Consider the following 21,564-nt stretch of genomic DNA (forward strand, 5'->3'; position numbering starts at 1 on the left):
AAGATCGAAGGTTAAAACGAATATGCAAACCGTGAACGTAGAGAAGATGATTCTTGATGCCTTAGTCGTTCGTGATGAGTGTGTTCGCTTCAGAGTATGCCGAGAGAGATTCTTGGATCCTCAGGAGGTCTTGAATTGTCCTCACAAATACCCTGCCTCCTTCTCTAATTCTACGAATGCTGCTTTTCAGAATAGGATTCAGACTACTCTGAAGCAGCCAAAAAAACTCTCTATCTGCAACAAATAACTTGAAAAACACAAGGATTAGTGATAATGAAAATTTTATTCAAAAATTGAAGCACTTGGATTTGGTTTACAATCCTTCTGTATTTCTCATTAATGTGAATAATGTTGCTGAAAGTTGCAAGGCTTGACGAGTTCGGTTTTGCAACTTGCTGGAGTTACGAATGATGATGATGTTTTGAATCTGCAGGTGTGGTATGAGTCCGTTTGTGAGTCCGTTGTAGCTTCAAAGGTTGTGTTGATGGATCGGTGTAGTATCGCTGCTCTGAGATGCGGTTTACGATCTGTGTGTAAAATTGTTAGGTTAGGATTTCTCCCCTTTGGCTGAATGAAAGCACCATATTTATATTAAAAAATAAATAAATTAGGCAAACTAAAAAAAATAGAATAAGATTTGATGACAATTAACCAATTAAATTTGATTTGATTTCTAAATTATGATTATTTTGATCAATGTCATAGAAACTATCCTAAAATAAAAGTGGAATGAAATCAATTCAAATATTTTTTTGTATTTTGGATTTTTTTTGACTAAAAAAAGCATGAAATCAAGATTTAAATGGGAAATTAATATTTTTTAAAATTAATTAAAATAAAAAAACGAAAAATACAATTTAATTAATAAAAAGAGACATTTTTGTGATAAAATAATAAAGTTAGTAACAAAATAAAAAGATGAAAAACGTCAGAAGTGGGATTCGAACCCGGGACCTTACACCCGCAAGTCTTACACTCTTACCAAATGCGCCATCAATTTTATTCGTAATAATGTGACATTTGCAAATATATGAGGGCAAATTTTGGGGTATGACAGCTGCCCCTGTTCAATTTTCTTAAACCTGAAGATGTAGATTGGCCTGTGTGCCTGTCGGAGTCTGAAGGTAGAAGAGGATTGAACACTAGAATACCCAAGAATATGCCCTAGCTGAAGCAGGGACTTTTGCCGGAGACAGGCTTAAAGATGCCATCTGATTTGAAGATGCCATCAAACGTTTGAAGAGTTGTTTGTCTAAAGCAGATGCTTTTCAGACTGGATCATATGCATTGATTGTATCTGAAGGAGAGATGAAGTAATGTCTTACAGAAGACTACCTGGAAAGGTTCCTGAAAAGGATGGATCCCTGGCTGATGCAAAGGAGTTTAGGCTTTAACCAATGCTCGGGAAGCACTGTCTTGTAGAAGATTAACTGAGAGGCTCCTTGAAAGGGCAAGAGATGTCTTAGAAGAGATTGGATATCTATTTAAGGTAAGATTATCTTTGAGAGGTTGAGATATGTCTTTGAACAAAACTAACCTAAAAAGGGTAAGGCATGTCTTAGAGGAGACCATCTAGAGAGACTCCTAGAGAGGACGTGAAATGTCTTAAACAAGGCTACCTAGAAAGGCTCCTAGAAAGGATACGAAACATCTTAGAAAAGATTACCTAGAAAGGCTCCTAGAAAGGATATGAAACATCTTAGAAAAGATTACCTAGAAAGGTTCCTAGAATGGATATGAAACATCTTAGAAAAGATTGCCTAGAAAGGTTCCTAGAAAGGATATGAATCATCTTAGAAAAGATTACCTAGAAAGGTTCCTAGAAAGGATATGAAACGTCTTAGAAAAGATTACCTAGAAAGGTTCCTAGAAAGGATATGAAACATCTTAGAAAAGATTACCTAGAAAGGTTCCTAGAAAGGATATGAAACATCTTAGAAAAGATTACCTAGAAAGGTTCCTAGAAAGGAAGATGGATGTCTTAGAAAAGACTACCTAGAGAGGTTGTGATATGCCTTAAACAAGACCGACCTAGAAAGGATATGAAGTTCTTTGATTGCTTCTGAATTATCTTTGAAGAAAGACCCGGAATGGAGTGTCAGAATTGTATTTGTCTTGAATGAATGTTGAGATTGAATCGTTGATATGATTGTATTTGCACCGCACTTGGATGATAATATTCTTTTGATTATGAAATGACCTGAAAAGGAAAGATTAGTTTTATGCAATGTCATGATGCATGTATTGAGATTCTCGAAATAAACGATAGTACTGTATGTTAGGCATGTATTTATGAATGATACAGGGATGAACTATGTAGTCGGAGCATATTGATAACTCTTGTATAACAACTGCTGGTTGAGAAAATAAATCTCTGTGTGCTGTTGGAGATAATGACAAGAGAATTCCTGTCTTTCGTTTGATAATATCCATATGGGGATTTTTGATCTTCGCTTGGGGATGAGATTGACCTGAGTGATCTGATCCTGATGTATCCTGGGGACAAGATAGAAGAATGGTCTTCTGACATACTATCTGACCAGATTTCTGAGCATCCGCTTTAATGGAAGTAGCGAGTATAAACCATGCTAGAGAAGAAGATTGTGTCGGAAAACCGGCAATGTCGGAGGTATAGAATCTGTTTGGGAACCAAGTCTCTGTTAGGAAGAGATTATTTGGAGATAACTTCTTGAGGATTGCTATGTGGGGATATATTATGAAAACTGCTCTGTGGGGGAGATTCCCAGAGATTTTCAATTTTTTATTGCCCCTTGTCTCTGAGTACTTGCTGTTTGAAAAACACTTGCGAGAGTATACCTGCTCCTGGTATCAATAGCTTGGTATGCTCGATACTTGAATTTGGAATTAGAACTTCAAAGAAGAGATAGATACTGACATCATCTGAAAATAGCATTTGTTGAGATTTATGTGACATGCCCCAGTGATGCACTAACTTCTCTGGTTTTACAGTGCCTCTGAGAGATTCTATGAATTGTGACCAGCTTTCCCCCAGTAGGTGGGATAATGATACATTGTGCCCCTTGTGTAAACAAGCTTTTAGCTGATCGAGTCATGCATACGAGACGTCTCTGCAATTTATTCGTCGGGAGGACTTTTAGTCATTAATTATGCCCCATGCAGTTTCTTCCTGATGTCAAACATTTGAAATTACGTAGACAAAATTGTTTTATAATGACACCCATAAAAATGCAATGCATATGCCTGTCTTGGAGTTTAAAAACATTTTTAGTAAAACAAAAGATGTAAGAACGTGATATTTGTAAAAACATGATATCAACTCAGGATTTTTGGTAAACTTTAAGGAGTCAGGATACCCTTTTTGTGACAGTACGCTTTCGAACTAACCATGCTTCAGTTAGGACTTTCAAGGGTTGTAACGTGGCTTGGTTCACGGTTTAAGAAACAAAGGATAAAGGCTCAAAATTTATTTGTACCCATCCCAATCTTCGTGATGTTCTTCGATCTTATGCTCAGTTAACTTTGCATTTAAGTTATAGCAGGTCTTGAAGTCGTAATGTTGACATTTGATGATGGTTGAAGCACCAGAAGTTTATTTGAAAAGGCAGTCATCCTTTTTGTAATTTTTTCTTTTGTCGAGGATTTGTAGTAACCTTTTTTTTTTTTTTTTTACTTTATTATCCCTAACTTTTGCCTGAACTGTTTATTTTGAAATTACAGTCAGCGGGATGTTTCGATTTTTGATAAGTCTCCTTCTTAAAAGTTTTCTTTTTCCTTTATGGATATTGACTGCCTGACTTGAGAATTACGAGGATCCATCACTTGTGTAAAGCACCTGGTATGTTTGAATTAACTGAGTAACTACCCTGCCCCAGGTTATGAGTAAGGGTTTTAATCTGTATGAGAAAGAAAACTTCTACTTCTTAGGCTCAGAGGGGTTGACGAGGGATTAACATCCTTATATCTCCACTGTTTAGGAATTGAAACAATGCCTGTACATCATCAGCATAGTCTGTTTGAAAGCGTACTGTATGAGGTTGCGGTATCGTTTTCGTCATCCTCCCTCAAAAGGCTTACAGCTTTAGCGAGAGTTAAATATCATAAAGAAAACCAAGTAAAAACAAAGTTTAATATAGAAATAGGAAGAGAAATAAATCAAGACAAACGTATGCAATGCATTAATGATTATGATAAAATTAATAGAGTCTGACATAAGACGAATGTTTAAAAAAATAGGAAAGAAATTGCGAATGCGAGTAAATTAATGATCTAAATAGCCATCCTTTAGACTTTGTGTGGCTCCTCTGGTTGGCCAAATTCGACGACCCCTTCTTCAATCAAGTCTTGAATTTTATGTTTCAATGGTCCACAATCTTCTGTATCGTGACCAGGACTATTTGAATGGTAAGCACATCTTGCATGATGCTTGTACCCAGGGACGGGATTAGCAGGAGCTGAGTATGGAGGCAGTAGAGTTATCAAACTCCGATCAAGTAAGTGTTGCAAAGCTTGAGCCAATGGCATGTGTAGTGGGGTAAATGACCTTTTGGGTTTGGATTTCCAAGTACGTTGGCCACCTTGTTGCTTACGCCGATCTGTCTTTTGTTGTTGTTGTGTTGGAGCTTGACTAGGGACCAAGACTGCCCCAACAGCGTTGGATTCATTCCTCCCATTGTATGGTTTTTTAATAGTACCAGAAGAAGTAGCCACCTGAATTTTTCCGCTTCGGATACCACTTTCAACACGTTCTCCAGTCAGTATGAGGTCGGTGAAACCAGACGAGGAGCTTCCAAGTAAATGGCTGTAGAAAGGACCGGTCAGTGTATTCATGAACATATCGACCAATTCTTTGTCAGTCAAGGAGGGTTTGACTCTTCCAGCTAGATCTCTCCATTTTTGAGCATACTCCTTGAAACTTTCCTCGGGTCCCATAGACATGCTTTGTAGTTGCATGCGAGTTGGTGCGAGGTCAGCATTGTATTGGTATTGCTGGTAGAAAGCAACAACCAAATCTTCCCAAGTACGGATGTTGGTACCCTCCAGTTGATAGTACCATTCGAGTTGAGTCCCAGACAGACTCTCTTGGAAGAAGTGGATCCACAGTCTTTTGTCTCCAGTATGAGGTTGGATCTTCCTCACATAAGACCTCAAGTGTAGTTTAGGACAGGAGACTCCATCATACTTAGCAAAGGCGGGAGTTTTGAATTTTGGAGGAATAACGACCCCAGGAACGAGTCCAAGCTCTTCAAAATCCAGCCCAGGTACCTTCTGAATTTCCACGCTTCTCAGACGCTCTTCTAACATCTTGTATTTGTCATCAGGATGTTCATCCTCATGGTGATAGTCCTCTTCTTCTTCAGAGGGTTTGGCAGAATCATGGTTACTTTTTGCATCGGTTTTGATACTAGTATCATCATCTTGCTCCTCCTCATCACTGTCTTCAGAGGGTTCAGCATCCCTGAGTTGCAAGATCGGTCTAAGCTTTTTCCCCAGAGTCTTCTTACCTTTCTTCTTCTTCCTAGTCAGGAGTGTCTTCAGTTCATCTTGCCCCTTGGACAAGTTCAGGATCAGATCTTGAAACTGGGCGTTCTGAGCTTGAAGGTCTTTGACTGATTGCTCGAGATTCATGATGCTGAAAAAAACAGCGAGGTGGTAAGAAACCTGTGGTGGAAACCTGTGATGCAATGTTATGAATGCAGATGCAATACTTCCAAGGATCTCTGGAAATTTAGTTAGCAACATTGGAACATGATTCGATCGCTTCTTCGTCTGAAGAACTCTGATTTTTTGGATGTTCTTCTATGGGAATCAAGCTCACCATATCCGGTGGGTCATAGCCTCTGATTCGGGAACTTCTGAATTTGAAGGTACATGGCTAGAGGAAAATAAATCCTCTTGCCCCTTGATAAGAATTCAGTCCTTGATAAGAGCACCTGAATTTGTGCGCCCTAAATTCCTAAGATCCTTGAAAGGGTTAGTTAAATCATGTTATGCTTATGATGTCATGATGTCATGAATGTTATGCGAATGCAGTTCATTAGGCACAACGTGAGATAGTAAGGACGAGTGAGTCCCACAAGAAAACCTGCAAGAAAACCAAAGGGTTAGTAGCAAGCACAAACAAGTCACACAAGTGTCCTTAGGTTTAAAGGCTTGCGTGAAGTTCGTAGGTAAGTACCCTTCCCACTGAAGTTAAGTTGGTTCAACCTGTCCTAGAATAGTAACCGGGTTCTATGGTGCTCATATCCCTGATCTTTCTCGCGGGCATTGTCTCAACATGGCACTCGATCGGCCAGCCAAAAGCATCCCTAGAGTCCAATCTCAATGAGTGTAGCATCGAGTATCAACCGGCTTCAGTCAGGAATCCAAAGCCAGCTATCTCGCTACTTCCTATAGGCCAAAGTCAAGTTCAACTAAGGTTCTAAGGGCGAATTAGTGCTTGTGACACCACGCGGTAGCCAAATGTCTCCTCGATCATATTCAAGGGCCATCAGAACAAACCAAAGCGTCGCACTAACGGTGGCCACCAGTTCAACCATAACGATACATGTCGTACAGCCTCCCTGGTCTCATGCCACATACCTAAGGTACACTAGATCCGGGTGTAGGATCTTTCACACAATAGAATACCCAAAACAGCCTTTAAAGATAAAGCAAACAAGTCAAACAAATTTAAAGTGATCCTAGCTCTAAGGTAACCCCTCTTTTATTCGAAAGCATCCCCAGCAGAGTCGCCAGTTCTGTAATACGGTGAACTGACTTTTAATATTTGAAAATGTTGCGGATAGCAAGAGTCGCCACCGACTTTTATTTTATCCAATTTATAGAAAGGCTAAAAGAACAGAAAAAGACCTTTTGAAAAGATTTTGAGTTCGGGGGGTAAGTTAGGCAAAGGGAAGGTGTAAGGCACCCTTTGCATCCATGGTTATCCATGGGCTCTTAATTGCTTAGCTCACTTTTGTATTGTTTGAAATGTTTGAAAAGGAGGTGTGAAAAGTAAAAACTTTGAAAAAAGAACCTTAGCTTGTAAATAAGCGTAGTCTTTTAAATTTGATTTAAAAAAGAGTGGGAAAAGAGTTTTGAATTTTAGAGCAAGAAAGAGTGGGAAAAGAGTTTTGAATTTTAGAGCAAGCAATTAATAGCAACTACCCTAAGTTAGAAAAATTGTTTTTTTAGCTTTTCGAGGCGAAAGAGTCTATCCGTACCATAAGAGGGTAGGAAGCCTTTCAATTGGATGTGAAGGGTCATCGAGAAATCGTTCGCCATAAGACTGTCCCATGCCATAAAGAGGGCAAGTAGTCTAAGGGAAGGATATAATAGTCATTTTATCTATTTAGGCATCATGCGAGGATACCTTAGCAATTTGGGACAATCATTTTATAAGGCAACATCGAGGGAGTTTCAATAACTTGGAAGGCGACAGGCAACATTGCTTTAGGTATCCTCGGAATCGAGGGACTTGACTATTTAATACACTTAGAGGCAACAGGCAACAATTAAGACGACAAGGCAACCAGAGGGATTACCCTAAAGGTGTGTGGGTGCACAATCACGTGAATTCAGTTCGATTATTTATCTTGTGAGTTAGTGATCTAGGTTCTGTTAAAGGCTTGCACTCCCTAAGATTACTAACCACGCAGTTAAAATCATACAGAAATTAAAGGCAGAAAGGTAAATATCCTACGCTATTACAAAAAACACCTGTGGGGATGGGGAAGTTTAAAACACTGAAAAAATAAGAGGGATGAATAATTATCTTGAGCCTTGATTTTCCTCGAATCCTTGATCAACTCTACAAATTAAGAGGAAAATAAATAAGGGTGAGTGTATGAATGATTCATTGACTATTTGTGTCTGTAAGGCAAAAAGAAAAAATAAAATAACATATAAAAAGAGGGTTAGAAACTTAGCTTCTTGATTGGCATGGCGCGTAGTCGAAGGATTTCTGATGGTAACCCTGAAATATCGCACAAAGAAAGAGAAAAATTCTCAGTGTAGGAAGGATCCTTGTAAACCCCGATTAGGGCGCAAGTTAACTATAGTTAATAGAATAAATAAAATCAGATTAATTAATTATTGGTTTTTTATCCTAATTAATTAAATCGGTAAAGATAACATTTTCAATTAAATTACCTAATTCTAATAAGTATTCTAATCAATTTAAAAGAAACATTAAACTAATTAAATGATTAAACAACATTAATTTAATTATTGAATCACATAAAAATTATTATTAAAACTTAATTAAATTAATTATTTAATTAAAATAATTTTATGAAAAAAAGAAATTTTTGTTTTTATTTTATTTTTAAAAAAAAGGGGTTTTATCTAAAACAAATGAATAATATAAAAAGATTTATTGAAAAAAATAAATGATCAAATAGAACAACAAACAATTAGGTAATCTAAAAATAAATAAAAATTAGAAAAGGAAAACTCAGCTCGGGTTCAGTGTTATTGGCCCTCTGACGGTGTACCATGGAAACCGCATGCTGGGATCCTTAGATCTGACATCGTATTGATCCAACGGTAGAGAAGCGAGCGAGCATCATGGGCGTGTGATGGAAGGATGCGCTGAATCTGGAACCAAAACACCATCAGATGAAAAATAAAAATACTTGGACTTACCAGGGATCGATCCCTGGTTCTTTGGATTACATATGTGCCTTCTCACCCTTTGAGCTATGACCTTCAATTGTTATTGAATCAAATAAGAAACAATATATACAAAAGAAATAATTTGAAAACTTTTTAAAAAAATCAACGGAAGCGCGCCGCCCCAATGTTCCTCTCCGTCTTCGCGACATCCATGGCTATACCTCTCCGTCTCCTGCAAATCAATCATGAAAACGCACAACAATAATCCAGATTGCCTGTACGCAACCTCACGAGTCTAATGGAACATTCAATTGAGTCTGAATCGGCCATGGCTAAGTATCCCCCAAATCGAAACCACACAACCCTAACTATGGTGGATCATGTTTCCTGCATTTAGACAAAAATTAAACAACCCAGAACCATTGTACGGAACCTCAAGAACTTGAATATGTATCGAAACACGTTTATGATGCATCTATGAATAAGATCGAAGGTTAAAACGAATATGCAAACCGTGAACGTAGAGAAGATGATTCTTGATGCCTTAGTCGTTCGTGATGAGTGTGTTCGCTTCAGAGTATGCCGAGAGAGATTCTTGGATCCTCAGGAGGTCTTGAATTGTCCTCACAAATACCCTGCCTCCTTCTCTAATTCTACGAATGCTGCTTTTCAGAATAGGATTCAGACTACTCTGAAGCAGCCAAAAAAACTCTCTATCTGCAACAAATAACTTGAAAAACACAAGGATTAGTGATAATGAAAATTTTATTCAAAAATTGAAGCACTTGGATTTGGTTTACAATCCTTCTGTATTTCTCATTAATGTGAATAATGTTGCTGAAAGTTGCAAGGCTTGACGAGTTCGGTTTTGCAACTTGCTGGAGTTACGAATGATGATGATGTTTTGAATCTGCAGGTGTGGTATGAGTCCGTTTGTGAGTCCGTTGTAGCTTCAAAGGTTGTGTTGATGGATCGGTGTAGTATCGCTGCTCTGAGATGCGGTTTACGACCTGTGTGTAAAATTGTTAGGTTAGGATTTCTCCCCTTTGGCTGAATGAAAGCACCATATTTATATTAAAAAATAAATAAATTAGGCAAACTAAAAAAAATAGAATAAGATTTGATGACAATTAACCAATTAAATTTGATTTGATTTCTAAATTATGATTATTTTGATCAATGTCATAGAAACTATCCTAAAATAAAAGTGGAATGAAATCAATTCAAATATTTTTTTGTATTTTGGATTTTTTTTGACTAAAAAAAGCATGAAATCAAAATTTAAATGGGAAATTAATATTTTTTAAAATTAATTAAAATAAAAAAACGAAAAATACAATTTAATTAATAAAAAGAGACATTTTTGTGATAAAATAATAAAGTTAGTAACAAAATAAAAAGATGAAAAACGTCAGAAGTGGGATTCGAACCCGGGACCTTACACCCGCAAGTCTTACACTCTTACCAAATGCGCCATCAATTTTATTCGTAATAATGTGACATTTGCAAATATATGAGGGCAAATTTTGGGGTATGACAGTATGCACTTGAGGTTTTGAAGAAGTTTGAAATGGAGCATTACAACGAGGTTGTTACTCTGACTGAACCAAGGTTGCAGTTATCGAAGAATGATGAGCAAGATGTCAATCCTACTCATTGTTGGAGGCTGATTGGATCCTTGTGTTACATGTGCAATACACAACTGGATTTTGTGTTGTGTCGGTGTTGTGAGTAGATTCACAAAAAGACAAAAGGTGTCTCACTTGGCAAGATCTAAATAGGGCACTGAATAGTGAATAACAATCAAATGAAATTCTAATGAGTTCAAATTAAGGAAATACTTTCTCATTGCTAGACTTAAAGTGAACAATGTATAACCCGATCTCAGATGAAACTTGTCCTCAAGAGTAACAAGACCTTAAATCAAGTACTCGAAGTGAGAGAGCCATTATATAGTGATGATGTAACAAGAACCTCAACCATGGGATAAAAGTTTGCGAAAAGTTAGGGTGTGACACTGTGGCAGGAGCCGCTATTGGAAATGACCACAAAATTGACGAAAAATTTATACCCCAACCGATTTCAAACCAAGACCCACAATCTACATCGCTGAAAGTAGCAGCCCCAATAAGCAAAAGTAGAATAGGAAAAAGCTTACAGAGCGCTTTCGGACCGATCCATTGGTGTCTTAAAAAATCAATACTTTTCCCATCCCCAGGCTTCCACGAAATTGCGGTAGAAAACCAAGGCTCTTGATTGGTCTCTAGCGCTTCACCAACCAAACAAAGATCTCTCCACCAAATAGACAACTTTGAGTGACCATGATTTGCGTAAATGTCCAACAATGCTTTCAACACATCTCCATACATGCAAAAAATGAAGTTAGTCCACAAATAATTTTTCTTCAAGATAAAGTGCCATTTCCACTTGCTTAGAAAAGCCAAATTGAATCTTCTAAAATGTTTAAATCCAAGTCCCCCTTATTTCTCTGGAAAATAAACTTTGGACCAACTTATCCATCTAATCCTCTTCTCTTCATCAGAACCACCCCATAAAAAATATTTTTAAATACTGATTATCTCCTTTATAATACACTTTTGTGCTTTATAAAAAGAAAAGATAAAGACCAGGATATTAACTAATATAGCATTTAAAAGAGGAACTCTACCACCAATAGATAAATTTCTATTCTGCCAACCCAACAACCTCCTTCTCAATTTTGACAACAACAGTTTTGACACCTCCTTTCTCCTCAGATTAAATCCTATCGGAATACCCAAAAACACAAAGGATAAAGTTCCAATTCCACAAGATAAGAAGGATGAGGTAGCTTGCACCACATCCATGGAGAGGTTGTAACAATGGATTCTACTTTAGATAAGTCTATTCTAAAAAATAAAGCTAATTCAAAGCCTCTAATAAGTGCTATACTCCAAATATTTTTCCAAGACCCATCACCGATCATAATCGTATCATCGGTAAATTGTAAAAGATCAAACTGAATATTGGTATCCACACAAACCCCCTGATATTCTCATATAGACCTTGATTTAGCTATTATTCCAGCAAGGCCTTCACCTACAATTAGAAAGAGAAAAGGGGAAAGTGGGTCTCCCTGGCATATTTCTCTATATGCCATAAAATCATTTGTGGGACTACCATTAAAAAGAATTAACATGGAACTATTAAAAACTAGCCCTTCCATCCAACCCAACCATTTAGATCCAAACCCCATTCTCTGCATCATAGATCTAAGAAAATTCAAAGACACACAATCCTAAGCCTTTTTGAAATCCACCTTTACCAACATATAACTTTTCTTGTAACGCTTCGCAAAATCCACAAACTCATTAATTACCAAGACACCATTCATTATTTTTCTCTTAGGAAGAAACGCGGTTTGAGTATTGAAAATCAACTTAGGCATCACCTTTTTATACCTCAAAGCAAGCAATTTAGCAAGAATTCGGTAAAGACTCCCGATAAGACAAATAGGTCTATACTTGTCAATAAAGGTAGCAGTTACCGCTTTAGGAAGAACCATGTGAATATAGAAATCATTGACAAACATCTTAAAATCCACCTTGATAACATCCCAATAAGACATGTAGAATCCCAAGTTGAATCCATCCGGTCACGAACTTTTCTCCCCATCACCCGACTAAATAACCTCCTTTATCTCCTCCAACGAGAACTGAGCTTCCAACTAAGAGTTGTTCTCACCTGATAATTGATTGAACGTTACACTTGGGAGATTAGGTCTTCTACCATTGGTCTCAAGAAATCTTGTTTCAAAATGCTTTAGCACCTCCATCTTGACTTTCTCCATATTGTCAACCTAACCATTAAAGTAAAAATTCCTAGCAAGTTATTCCTCCTAACTTTTGCTTTCAATATCTTGTGAAAAAAATCTAGAATTGGAGTCCCCTTACGCTATCAATTCATTCCTCAATTTTTGTCTAAGAAGGCTTTCCATAACATGAAAAAGTGCCACATTTTGGATGAAGTTGCAGATCTATTAAAAGCCAAGTTCTCTTAATTATGAATTGAATCACTCGCCGACGCCACAAAATCCAAAGCATTCAATTCCGTCATAAGTAAGTCCACTTCCAAATTAAATATCCAAAAACATTCTTATTCCAAACTCATAGATCACCTTTAAGGATTTTAAGTTTTTCTTTAAACACAAACAAAGTATTACCCCTCACATCATACAACCCCCATTTTCCGTCCTTAAACTGAAGAAAATCAGAATGACGAACACAACAATTAAAGAATTTAAAAAGGTTTAGAGCCCCAATTCGTGTCATTTGCTTTGATCCAAATTGGGCAATGGTGCGAGATATCTCTATAACCAACCAATTGACCTCCAAATTTCCACTTTGAGATTACTTCCTCCGAAACCAAGAATATGTCGAGCCTACTCATCGTCATACCATTCAAATGTTAGAATTTTTTGGGGTCATACATGTAATAAATTAATGTGTTAGGACCATTATTTAATTAGCCAAATTAAAGTGATCTATTTAATGTAAAATTTATGGCTAAGGATGTAATTGTCATGAAAAATATTGTGTAGATACCAAAAGTCTTATTTCTATTATTTGTGATGGGTAAAATTGGAATAAGAAAACTTGAATAATCATGACCCTTCATGAAAGGGCATGAGATTCTAAACTTGAATAGGCATGACTCTTCATGAAAGGGCATGTAATTCATATAAATAAGGGGTTATGGTCCCCAATTGTAGACACGACACTAGAAAAATATCATAGAATATTTATTCTCTTTATCCCATTGAAAGAGAAACTAAGGAATTAAGAAATCTACAATTGAAAGGTCATTTTCCTATCAAGATCATCTTCTTTTCATTGAAACTCCATGGATCCTAAAGGTACGCTTCCGCTTTACATTTCATCATGAATTGAGTATGGGTTCATAATAAAGTCTTGATTAATTAAGAAAAATTTCCAACAAGTGGTATCAGAGCCTCCTATACTTGATCATGAGTGAATTTTAGTAATTATTGATTTTCGGCATTTTAAAATTGGAACTTTATATTCATTCATCCAAATTTATAATATTTTAATTTTTGTTGAAAAATAAATAAAAAAAATTACTTGTTGTATTTATATTAATGATGCTGTCAAGAATTTTATTGGCTTATTATTTTATGTTGCGAATAATTTGGTTTCAATTAGAATAACAAATAAGTTATTTATTTATTGTTATCTTGTTTGGATTATGGCTAATTATTATATAATTTTAACCATATTATGCCGACAATGAATCCGGTGAGAATCATTGATATCTCTCGTATGTACCAATTTAGTTTTGATATTTATGTGAAGTATATGGATAGGTCGTATGAATCTATGATATGCATATATCCACAGTGAATTTTTTTATAGACCAAATATATGACGGAAATTATCTCAAAACTAACACCTCTTATTCAAATTGAATTGTTTTGAGGTATTATAGTTTTGTTCTCTTTCGTTTCATTTAATAAAGCTTTTTACTGAATCATCACGTCTATTTTCACAAAATTGATTTTAAGTGATGTTTCTTTAATTTTTTTTTATGATTAGTGTAACAAATTAATCCCATTCGGTGTCTCATCTATGAATGGGTGTGAAAATTCAATTTAAGGATTGCAATGGTCCGTACTGTCTTAAATAATAAATAATAATGCAGTACTTGAAAATTCGGTTGCAATCTTGGGATAGATATGTTAGCACACAATCCCTCTCATATTATTAATGAAATTGTATATGGGATATAAATATATTTCAGAATTTAAATTATATTAATTTGTCATAATTTTGAATTAAAGTTATTTGACATTTTAAATGATTCTATTGAGACTAGAAATCACCAAAGTGACCCTTCTTTTATGGATTTGAACATGAGAAATGTTAAATGTTAGTGTGCATATGTTTCCATGTAAGTATTAGTTCGCCCAAAGGAAAATTGATATTTGACATGATTATACACACACTTTGTAATGATAAACATGTGATAATTTTAAGGCTTCATATGTGAATGATAAATCAATCCAAAGAGGGGTTTATTATTTGACATGTTTTATTATCAATGTTGGATTGTTATAACAAGAGTATCACTAGCAATTAATATTATTGTCCAAAGACTTGATATTGATGGTGCACTAGATATCTTGAGATGAGTTATGACATTATTTGAACATATATTATTTTAGTTTATTTATGATTGATTTCAAATCATTAGTTTCGGTTCTTAATGGTGCCAATTTTAAGGATTGGAAGGAAAATATTTTAATTGTTTTTTTTTTGGCTGCATGGATCTTGACCTTGTATTAATGATAAATCGGCCCCTTCTCCTATAGACTTCAGTACCTTTAATGAAAGGAAAATTATGAGAAGCGGGATCGCTCTAATCGCACGAGTCTTATGATCATAAAGTGCGGCGTTCCAGAGACATTCAGGGATATTATAGCTAAAGAAATAACAAATGCTAAATATTTCCTTGCTGAAATTGAAAAGCGCTTTGCTAAAAGCGATAAAGTGAAAACAAGCACACTTCTTCAAAGCTTGATTTCTATAAAGTATAAAGGCAAAGGAAACATAAGAAAGTATATTATGGAAATGTCTAATATTGCTTCTAACAAATTTAAGGCACAAAAAGCTTGAGTTGTCGGATAATTTACTCGTGCATTTGGTATTCATATCTCTTCCTGCACAATTTGATCAATTTAAGATAAACTATAATTGACAAAAGGAGAGAGTACAAAGTGGACAAATTTTCATAGAACATTTAAGGACAAACTCCATGATAGTGGACCCTTTGACAAAGGGGCTTCCACCCAAGGTCTTTAATGAGCAAACTGCTCACATGAGTGTTATAGAATTAGAGGATTCTTTGGTTTAGTGGGAGTTAGTCATTGTTATCAATTATGTTCTATGTTTGATAGTATATTCATATTACGTTCTGATCAGAAATAAAGTTTAGTTATTCAGTTTATTGCACTTTGTATGATAATATGGATTTCATTAAAGTATGGTGGACCAGTTGAAAATTGACATGTATTTATCACCTTCATGTGATTTTCATGCGGCACATTTCATGATTAATCTATGTCATTTAGTTGTGTTTATATTTGTGATCATTGATGGGTTTAATTATGACTGATATAATGAAAACCGCTTTGGTCCTATATATTGATGTAATTAATGGACGAGATGAGGATATGTCCAATGTTTATAATGGAAAATTTTGAGCTCATAAAGTCTAACACATTTATAAGGATACATATATGACCAGTGGGAGATTGTTAGAATTTTTTGGGGTCATACATGTAATAAATTAATGTGTTAGGACCATTATTTAATTAGCCAAATTAAAGTGATCTATTTAATGTAAAATTTATGGCTAAGGATGTAATTGTCATGAAAAATATTGTGTAGATACCAAAAGTCTTATTTCTATTATTTGTGATGGGTAAAATTGGAATAAGAAAACTTGAATAATCATGACCCTTCATGAAAGGGCATGAGATTCTAAACTTGAATAGGCATGACTCTTCATGAAAGGGCATGTAATTCATATAAATAAGGGGTTATGGTCCCCAATTGTAGACACGACACTAGAAAAATATCATAGAATATTTATTCTCTTTATCCCATTGAAAGAGAAACTAAGGAATTAAGAAATCTACAATTGAAAGGTCATTTTCCTATCAAGATCATCTTCTTTTCATTGAAACTCCATGGATCCTAAAGGTACGCTTCCGCTTTACATTTCATCATGAATTGAGTATGGGTTCATAATAAAGTCTTGATTAATTAAGAAAAATTTCCAACATCAAATTAAACCAAGTGAATTTATTACCCAACGCCAGCATGTCAACCAAATCCTACCTCAAAATAAAGTCACTAAAACCCTCCCTATCATCCCCATACAAGCTGGGACATGATCATTTTCTTTCGCTCTCATTCTTAATTGAGTTGAAATCCCCACGAAAATTAAACTATTGTTACAATCAAAATTACCCAACTGATTTTACATTTTAATTTTTTTTTGGGTACAAAATTTTCATTTCAATTTAATTTACATTATTAATTAAAAAATTATTAAGAATATTTTTTATTTTAACTCTTAAACAAAGTTTTTACACTGACAATATCTGAAAATTAAACTTTTTAAACTTTACCAAACTATCTCTTTCTTTATACTTGGTTACAATCTAATTATCTCTTTCCGTTAAAGGTAATTAAAATAATCTTATCTTCTTTAAAAAAAAACACTAATATCTCCACCCCATCCCATTTTATATTAATATTTACAAAATTGATTTCTCTTAAATATTTTACAAAATAAGTAAAAAATATTGAGGGAAAAACAACAACAGTTCCTAATTGGAAACTGCTGTATGATATAGTGGCACAAAAGTAGGAGAAAGTGGGAAGCATGCAAAAAAAGTTAAACACAACCGTCTAAAACAACATCAGTGAGAAAAAGAAAAAAAAAATGGCTGAAACAAATGCTAACATTAAACCAAGAAACGCAAAATTGTGCTATTCTGCTTTTCACAATGTCACTGCTATGGTTGGAGTTGCAGTTCTTGGCTTCCCTTATGCCATGTCTCAGCTTGGATGGTTATTTTTCTCAACTTCATTCTTCCCATCTAATTTATAGTTTAAAAAATGCATTCGGTGTCTGGTGTCTGATATATGTCAATATTTTTTTATGTAGGGGTTTAGGTATTGCAATTTTAGTCCTTTCATGGATTTGCACGTTGTATACTGCATGGCAAATGATTGAAATGCATGAATCCGTACCAGGAAAGAGATTTGACAAGTATCATGAATTAGGTCAACATGCATTTGGTGAAAAACTTGGTTTATGGATTGTTGTGCCTCAACAATTAATGGTGGAGGTTGGCATTGACATAGTTTATATGATCACTGGTGCAAAATCTCTAAAGAAACTTCATGAGATTCTTTGTCATGATTGTAAGCCTATTAAGACAACTTACTTCATTGTCATGTTTGCTTTTGTTCAATATTTTCTCTCCCATCTCCCTAGTTTCAACTCTGTCGCCGGTGTTTCCCTCACCGCCGCCGTCATGTCTCTCAGGTAGGCCACATCAATTCTATTTTACTAATAATTTTTTATAATCACAATAATCACATGTAATAGTGTCGTATCAATGTAACATATATGACACACGTATTTGATCAGAAGTGTCATGTTATAAACTTTATAACAATATTTTTCCTCCTTCAATAGTTACTCCACCATTGCTTGGATAGCTTCACTTCACAAGGGTGCTCAACCAGGTGTACAATATGGTAGAAGGTTTTCATCAAAAGCAGGAAATGTGTTTGGAATATTTAGTGCTATGGGGGATATAGCTTTTGGTTATGCTGGTCACAATGTGATTCTTGAGATCCAAGCAACAATCCCTTCCACACCTGAAAAGCCCTCCAAAGTATCTATGTGGAGGGGAATGATAATTGCTTATTTAGTAGTGGCTTTGTGTTACTTTCCTGTTACTATCTTTGGCTACCGTGCTTTTGGAAATTCTGTTGATGATAATATCCTTTTGTCACTTGAGAAACCACATTGGCTTATTGTTGCAGCAAATATCTTTGTTGTTGTTCATGTTGTTGGAAGTTATCAGGTACAAACTCCGATTCATCGCAGTTAAAATTTTGTTACCTATCATATCATTGTGTGGATGTGTGCGTGCGCGCGTTTTAAAAGATTATTTGCATTTAATCATTTATATATGATTAACTTTTTTGTTAGGTCTATGCAGTTCCGGTGTTTGATATGATCGAATCATTTCTAGTAAAAAAACTGAATTTCAAGCCAACTCGATTTCTTCGATTCGTGACACGAAATTCATATGTTTGTTAGTTTGCTTTCCCTTCTCATACTTTAAAAGCTATAGTTTCCAATTCATGCACTAAATTTCACATACATTGAAATTTTTAATGTAATAATTACTTATATTTGCAGCCATTACCATGATCCTAGCAATTGCATTTCCTTTCTTTGGTGGTCTTCTAAGCTTCTTTGGGGGATTTGTCTTTGCTCCAACCACATATTTTGTAAGGAAAAATAAAGTCTCTAATAACATTTTGCAATAACACAAAAGCTTGTGATGATGTTAATTATTTTTTATGATGGTTTTGTAGCTCCCTTGCATTATGTGGATTTTTATCTACAAACCAAAGATATTTAGCTTGTCTTGGTGTGCAAATTGGGTATGTAAGCTATAACTCCTCTCCAATATTTATGTGTTATTGCTTATATTTTATGGTATGAATCTGATTTTTTTTTCTTTCTATTGTGTTAGTTTTGCATTGTGTTTGGAGTAGTGTTGATGATTTTAACTCCTATTGGGGCGTTGAGGCAAGTTATACTACAAGCTAAGAACCACAAGTTTTAGTTGTAATACACCTTATTTACTCAAATGAGACTGAGTTATTCTTACCTTATTTTCCTCGTGATATTGAGTTTGAGTTATATATTTCTTTTGGTCCAAGTTGTACTGAATTTTTTTAAAGTACAAATATATATATATATATATTTTTTGGTCCAACTCATATATTCCTCACGATATTTTCTTTTTATGAGCAGTTAGATAAATTAAAAATAAATAAATATATTTGATTTAATTTTAAATTGAATATATATAATTTTTATTTATATTTAAAATTAAAGAAAGTACGATTGAGTAAAAAAGATAAAGAAGTTACAAAAAGTTGATCTTATTGCTCATTTCTTCCTAAAATTTAGTGACTCTGGTTTTTAAAAATATTTTTCTACTCTTTTAATATTCTATATAAAGCTAGTTTATCTTTATATTATTTCATAATAGTTGACCTATTTAGATAAATCATTGATGATTTCATCAATTTTGATCATGTCGTTGCAATTGGAAGCTTTATGATCAATCCAATGAGGAAAAATGAACTTCCTCTCAAGACAAAGTTCATGAAGGCAAACTCTCGTATTGTGCATCACCTAATGCCTTTTCTGATACTTTCAAAAAAAGATACATTTGATGTACTTCTAAAAGAAGATGTAGTACTTATGTGATTGTTCTCTTAGAACTTTCTAGTCAACTGGGTTGATCCAACGTCTAATTATATGTTCAAATGTCAAAAGAGCAATTCAACATGATTGCTATATAGAAGTCAAATCTCCAAATTTCTTGTCAAAACTAGAATCTCTTTGTATCGTGAAACGTAAAGCACAACTTTTGGACAGGTTTGCGATAAAGCCCTAAGTATAATCAAAGTTTGTGTTAATGATGGAAATCTAGAGAATATTTCGATGGGAGCAAATGTCGACGACAATGCAGATCTTTTGTTTGAATAAAATTTGCAACCCTGTTAGCATTCTACTTGGACACTGCTCAAGTTGTTCAAAAGTTGACTAAATAAGTCACACTCATAAAAAAACATGTGTTAGAGGAGGAAATAACAAGTGATGATAATAACAATAAGCAGTCTTGCATCATGTCTTTTATCATTTTCAGTGCGTTTACTTTAAGAACTTCCTTGATTTATTTTAAAATAAATCAATAATAAGCACGATATTTCCCTCCTAATCTCTTGATCTATGAGCTTGGATGTATTCCATCTCTGTTTATCCTTTTCCCACCTTTTTATTATGTCAAAGGGGGAGAAATATACTCTCAGAAGGGGACTAGGGTATACTCTTTATATTTATCTAGGGAACTTTAACCACTTCAATCCTTTACCATTACTTCTTTGTTTGTCCACCTCCTTGAGAGGTGCGTTGTTATGACAAAAAAAAGGGAAGAATATGAATTTATGTGCTCGCAGGTGTATAATTTATAACACTCAGATGACCTAAATGGTATTGATGAACACTACGTTGGGGTCGATGTCTGACATGTCAGTTGAGACCCAGACGAAGAGGTCAACGTTTCTCTTTTGCAAATCTCTCATCTTTGCCTCTTCTTCAACCATGAGCGTGGTTCCAATTTGTGTCATTTGATGGGGCTCTGATCGATTTGTATCCTTTTCAAGTCTTTTACCAGCGTTAAACTGTTTTCTGGGGTTTCATTTCGAGGGTCGAGATCTACGAACTAAACATTATGCAGTTTTGGAGTTGGCCTATCCTTGTTACATTTGCGCAATATTAGACTGTCCAGGTAACACTGTCTAGCTTGCTCTTGATTGCCTTTGATGATCCATACCTTTCCGTCATCTAGCGGAAATTTCATTGTCAAATATAGGGTGGACATGGCCTCTTCTAGGGTGTTGAATTCTCTCTGTTGGTGTTTAGCGGAGTTAAATTCTCCAACGGTCGATTGTCGAATCTTCCTGACCGAGGCAGTTTGTCTCTCCCATACAACTGATCCTTATGTTTTCTGTGTCCTAACCCTTCAGATCGGGCGATCAGACCAATTTCTTTTGCGTGTCTGATTTTTTTCTCCGTGTTGTTTTATTCACCTCGGATGTAGCATTTCGCCGCGGGTAGTGATGTCTTCCATAGTAGTGGCGGGATTTTGGGACAGGGACTCGTTGAAGTGTCCGACCCTTAACCTGTTCTAGAAAGCTTCTACGAAAATCTTTTGGTTGGGATGAGCCACCTTTATAGTTTCCTTATTGAAACACACCACGTATTCTTGAAGTGTTTCTTCTTGCCCTTGTTGGACGTTGAAGAGACAGATGGTCGAGACTTTTTGGTGTTTGTTGGCGGAGAATTGGTGTATCAATCTCCTGGCTAGATCCGGGTAACTTGTCACTTAATGCTTTGGTAGTCCCATATACTAATGTAAGGCGATCTCCTTCAGGGTTCCAGCCATTAGCTTGCAATTAAGTGATTTGCTAGCTTTGGTGATCACTATATGAGTATTGATGGTTAAAATATGCTCTTGTGGTTCGTGTTTGCCATTGAATGGTAACATTTGAAGGGGTTTGAAGTTTTCCAAAACCTCATCATTTCAAGTTTCTTCAAATA

At 35.2% G+C, this 21,564-nt stretch overlaps 1 protein-coding gene across 2 annotated transcripts; it reads left to right on the forward strand.

Moving 5' to 3' along the window:
- Positions 1 to 17,085: 17,085 nt before the first annotated feature.
- On the forward strand, positions 17,086 to 19,015 carry LOC131605603 (lysine histidine transporter 1-like). 2 transcript variants are annotated; one of them, XM_058877944.1, is made up of 7 exons: positions 17,086 to 17,213; positions 17,311 to 17,694; positions 17,848 to 18,241; positions 18,370 to 18,475; positions 18,583 to 18,689; positions 18,762 to 18,830; positions 18,923 to 19,015. In XM_058877944.1, exons 1-7 carry the CDS (start codon positions 17,086 to 17,088, stop codon positions 19,013 to 19,015), a joined length of 1,281 nt encoding a protein of 426 aa, XP_058733927.1. The 2 variants fall into 2 exon arrangements, with proteins under 2 accessions (XP_058733927.1, XP_058733931.1); XM_058877948.1 differs by having other exon boundaries at positions 17,119 to 17,213; positions 18,583 to 18,674.
- Positions 19,016 to 21,564: the final 2,549 nt, after the last annotated feature.

This window comes from Vicia villosa, linkage group LG1 (genome assembly GCF_029867415.1).
Source record: "Vicia villosa cultivar HV-30 ecotype Madison, WI linkage group LG1, Vvil1.0, whole genome shotgun sequence".
In the NCBI taxonomy this organism is placed as follows: domain Eukaryota; kingdom Viridiplantae; phylum Streptophyta; class Magnoliopsida; order Fabales; family Fabaceae; genus Vicia; species Vicia villosa.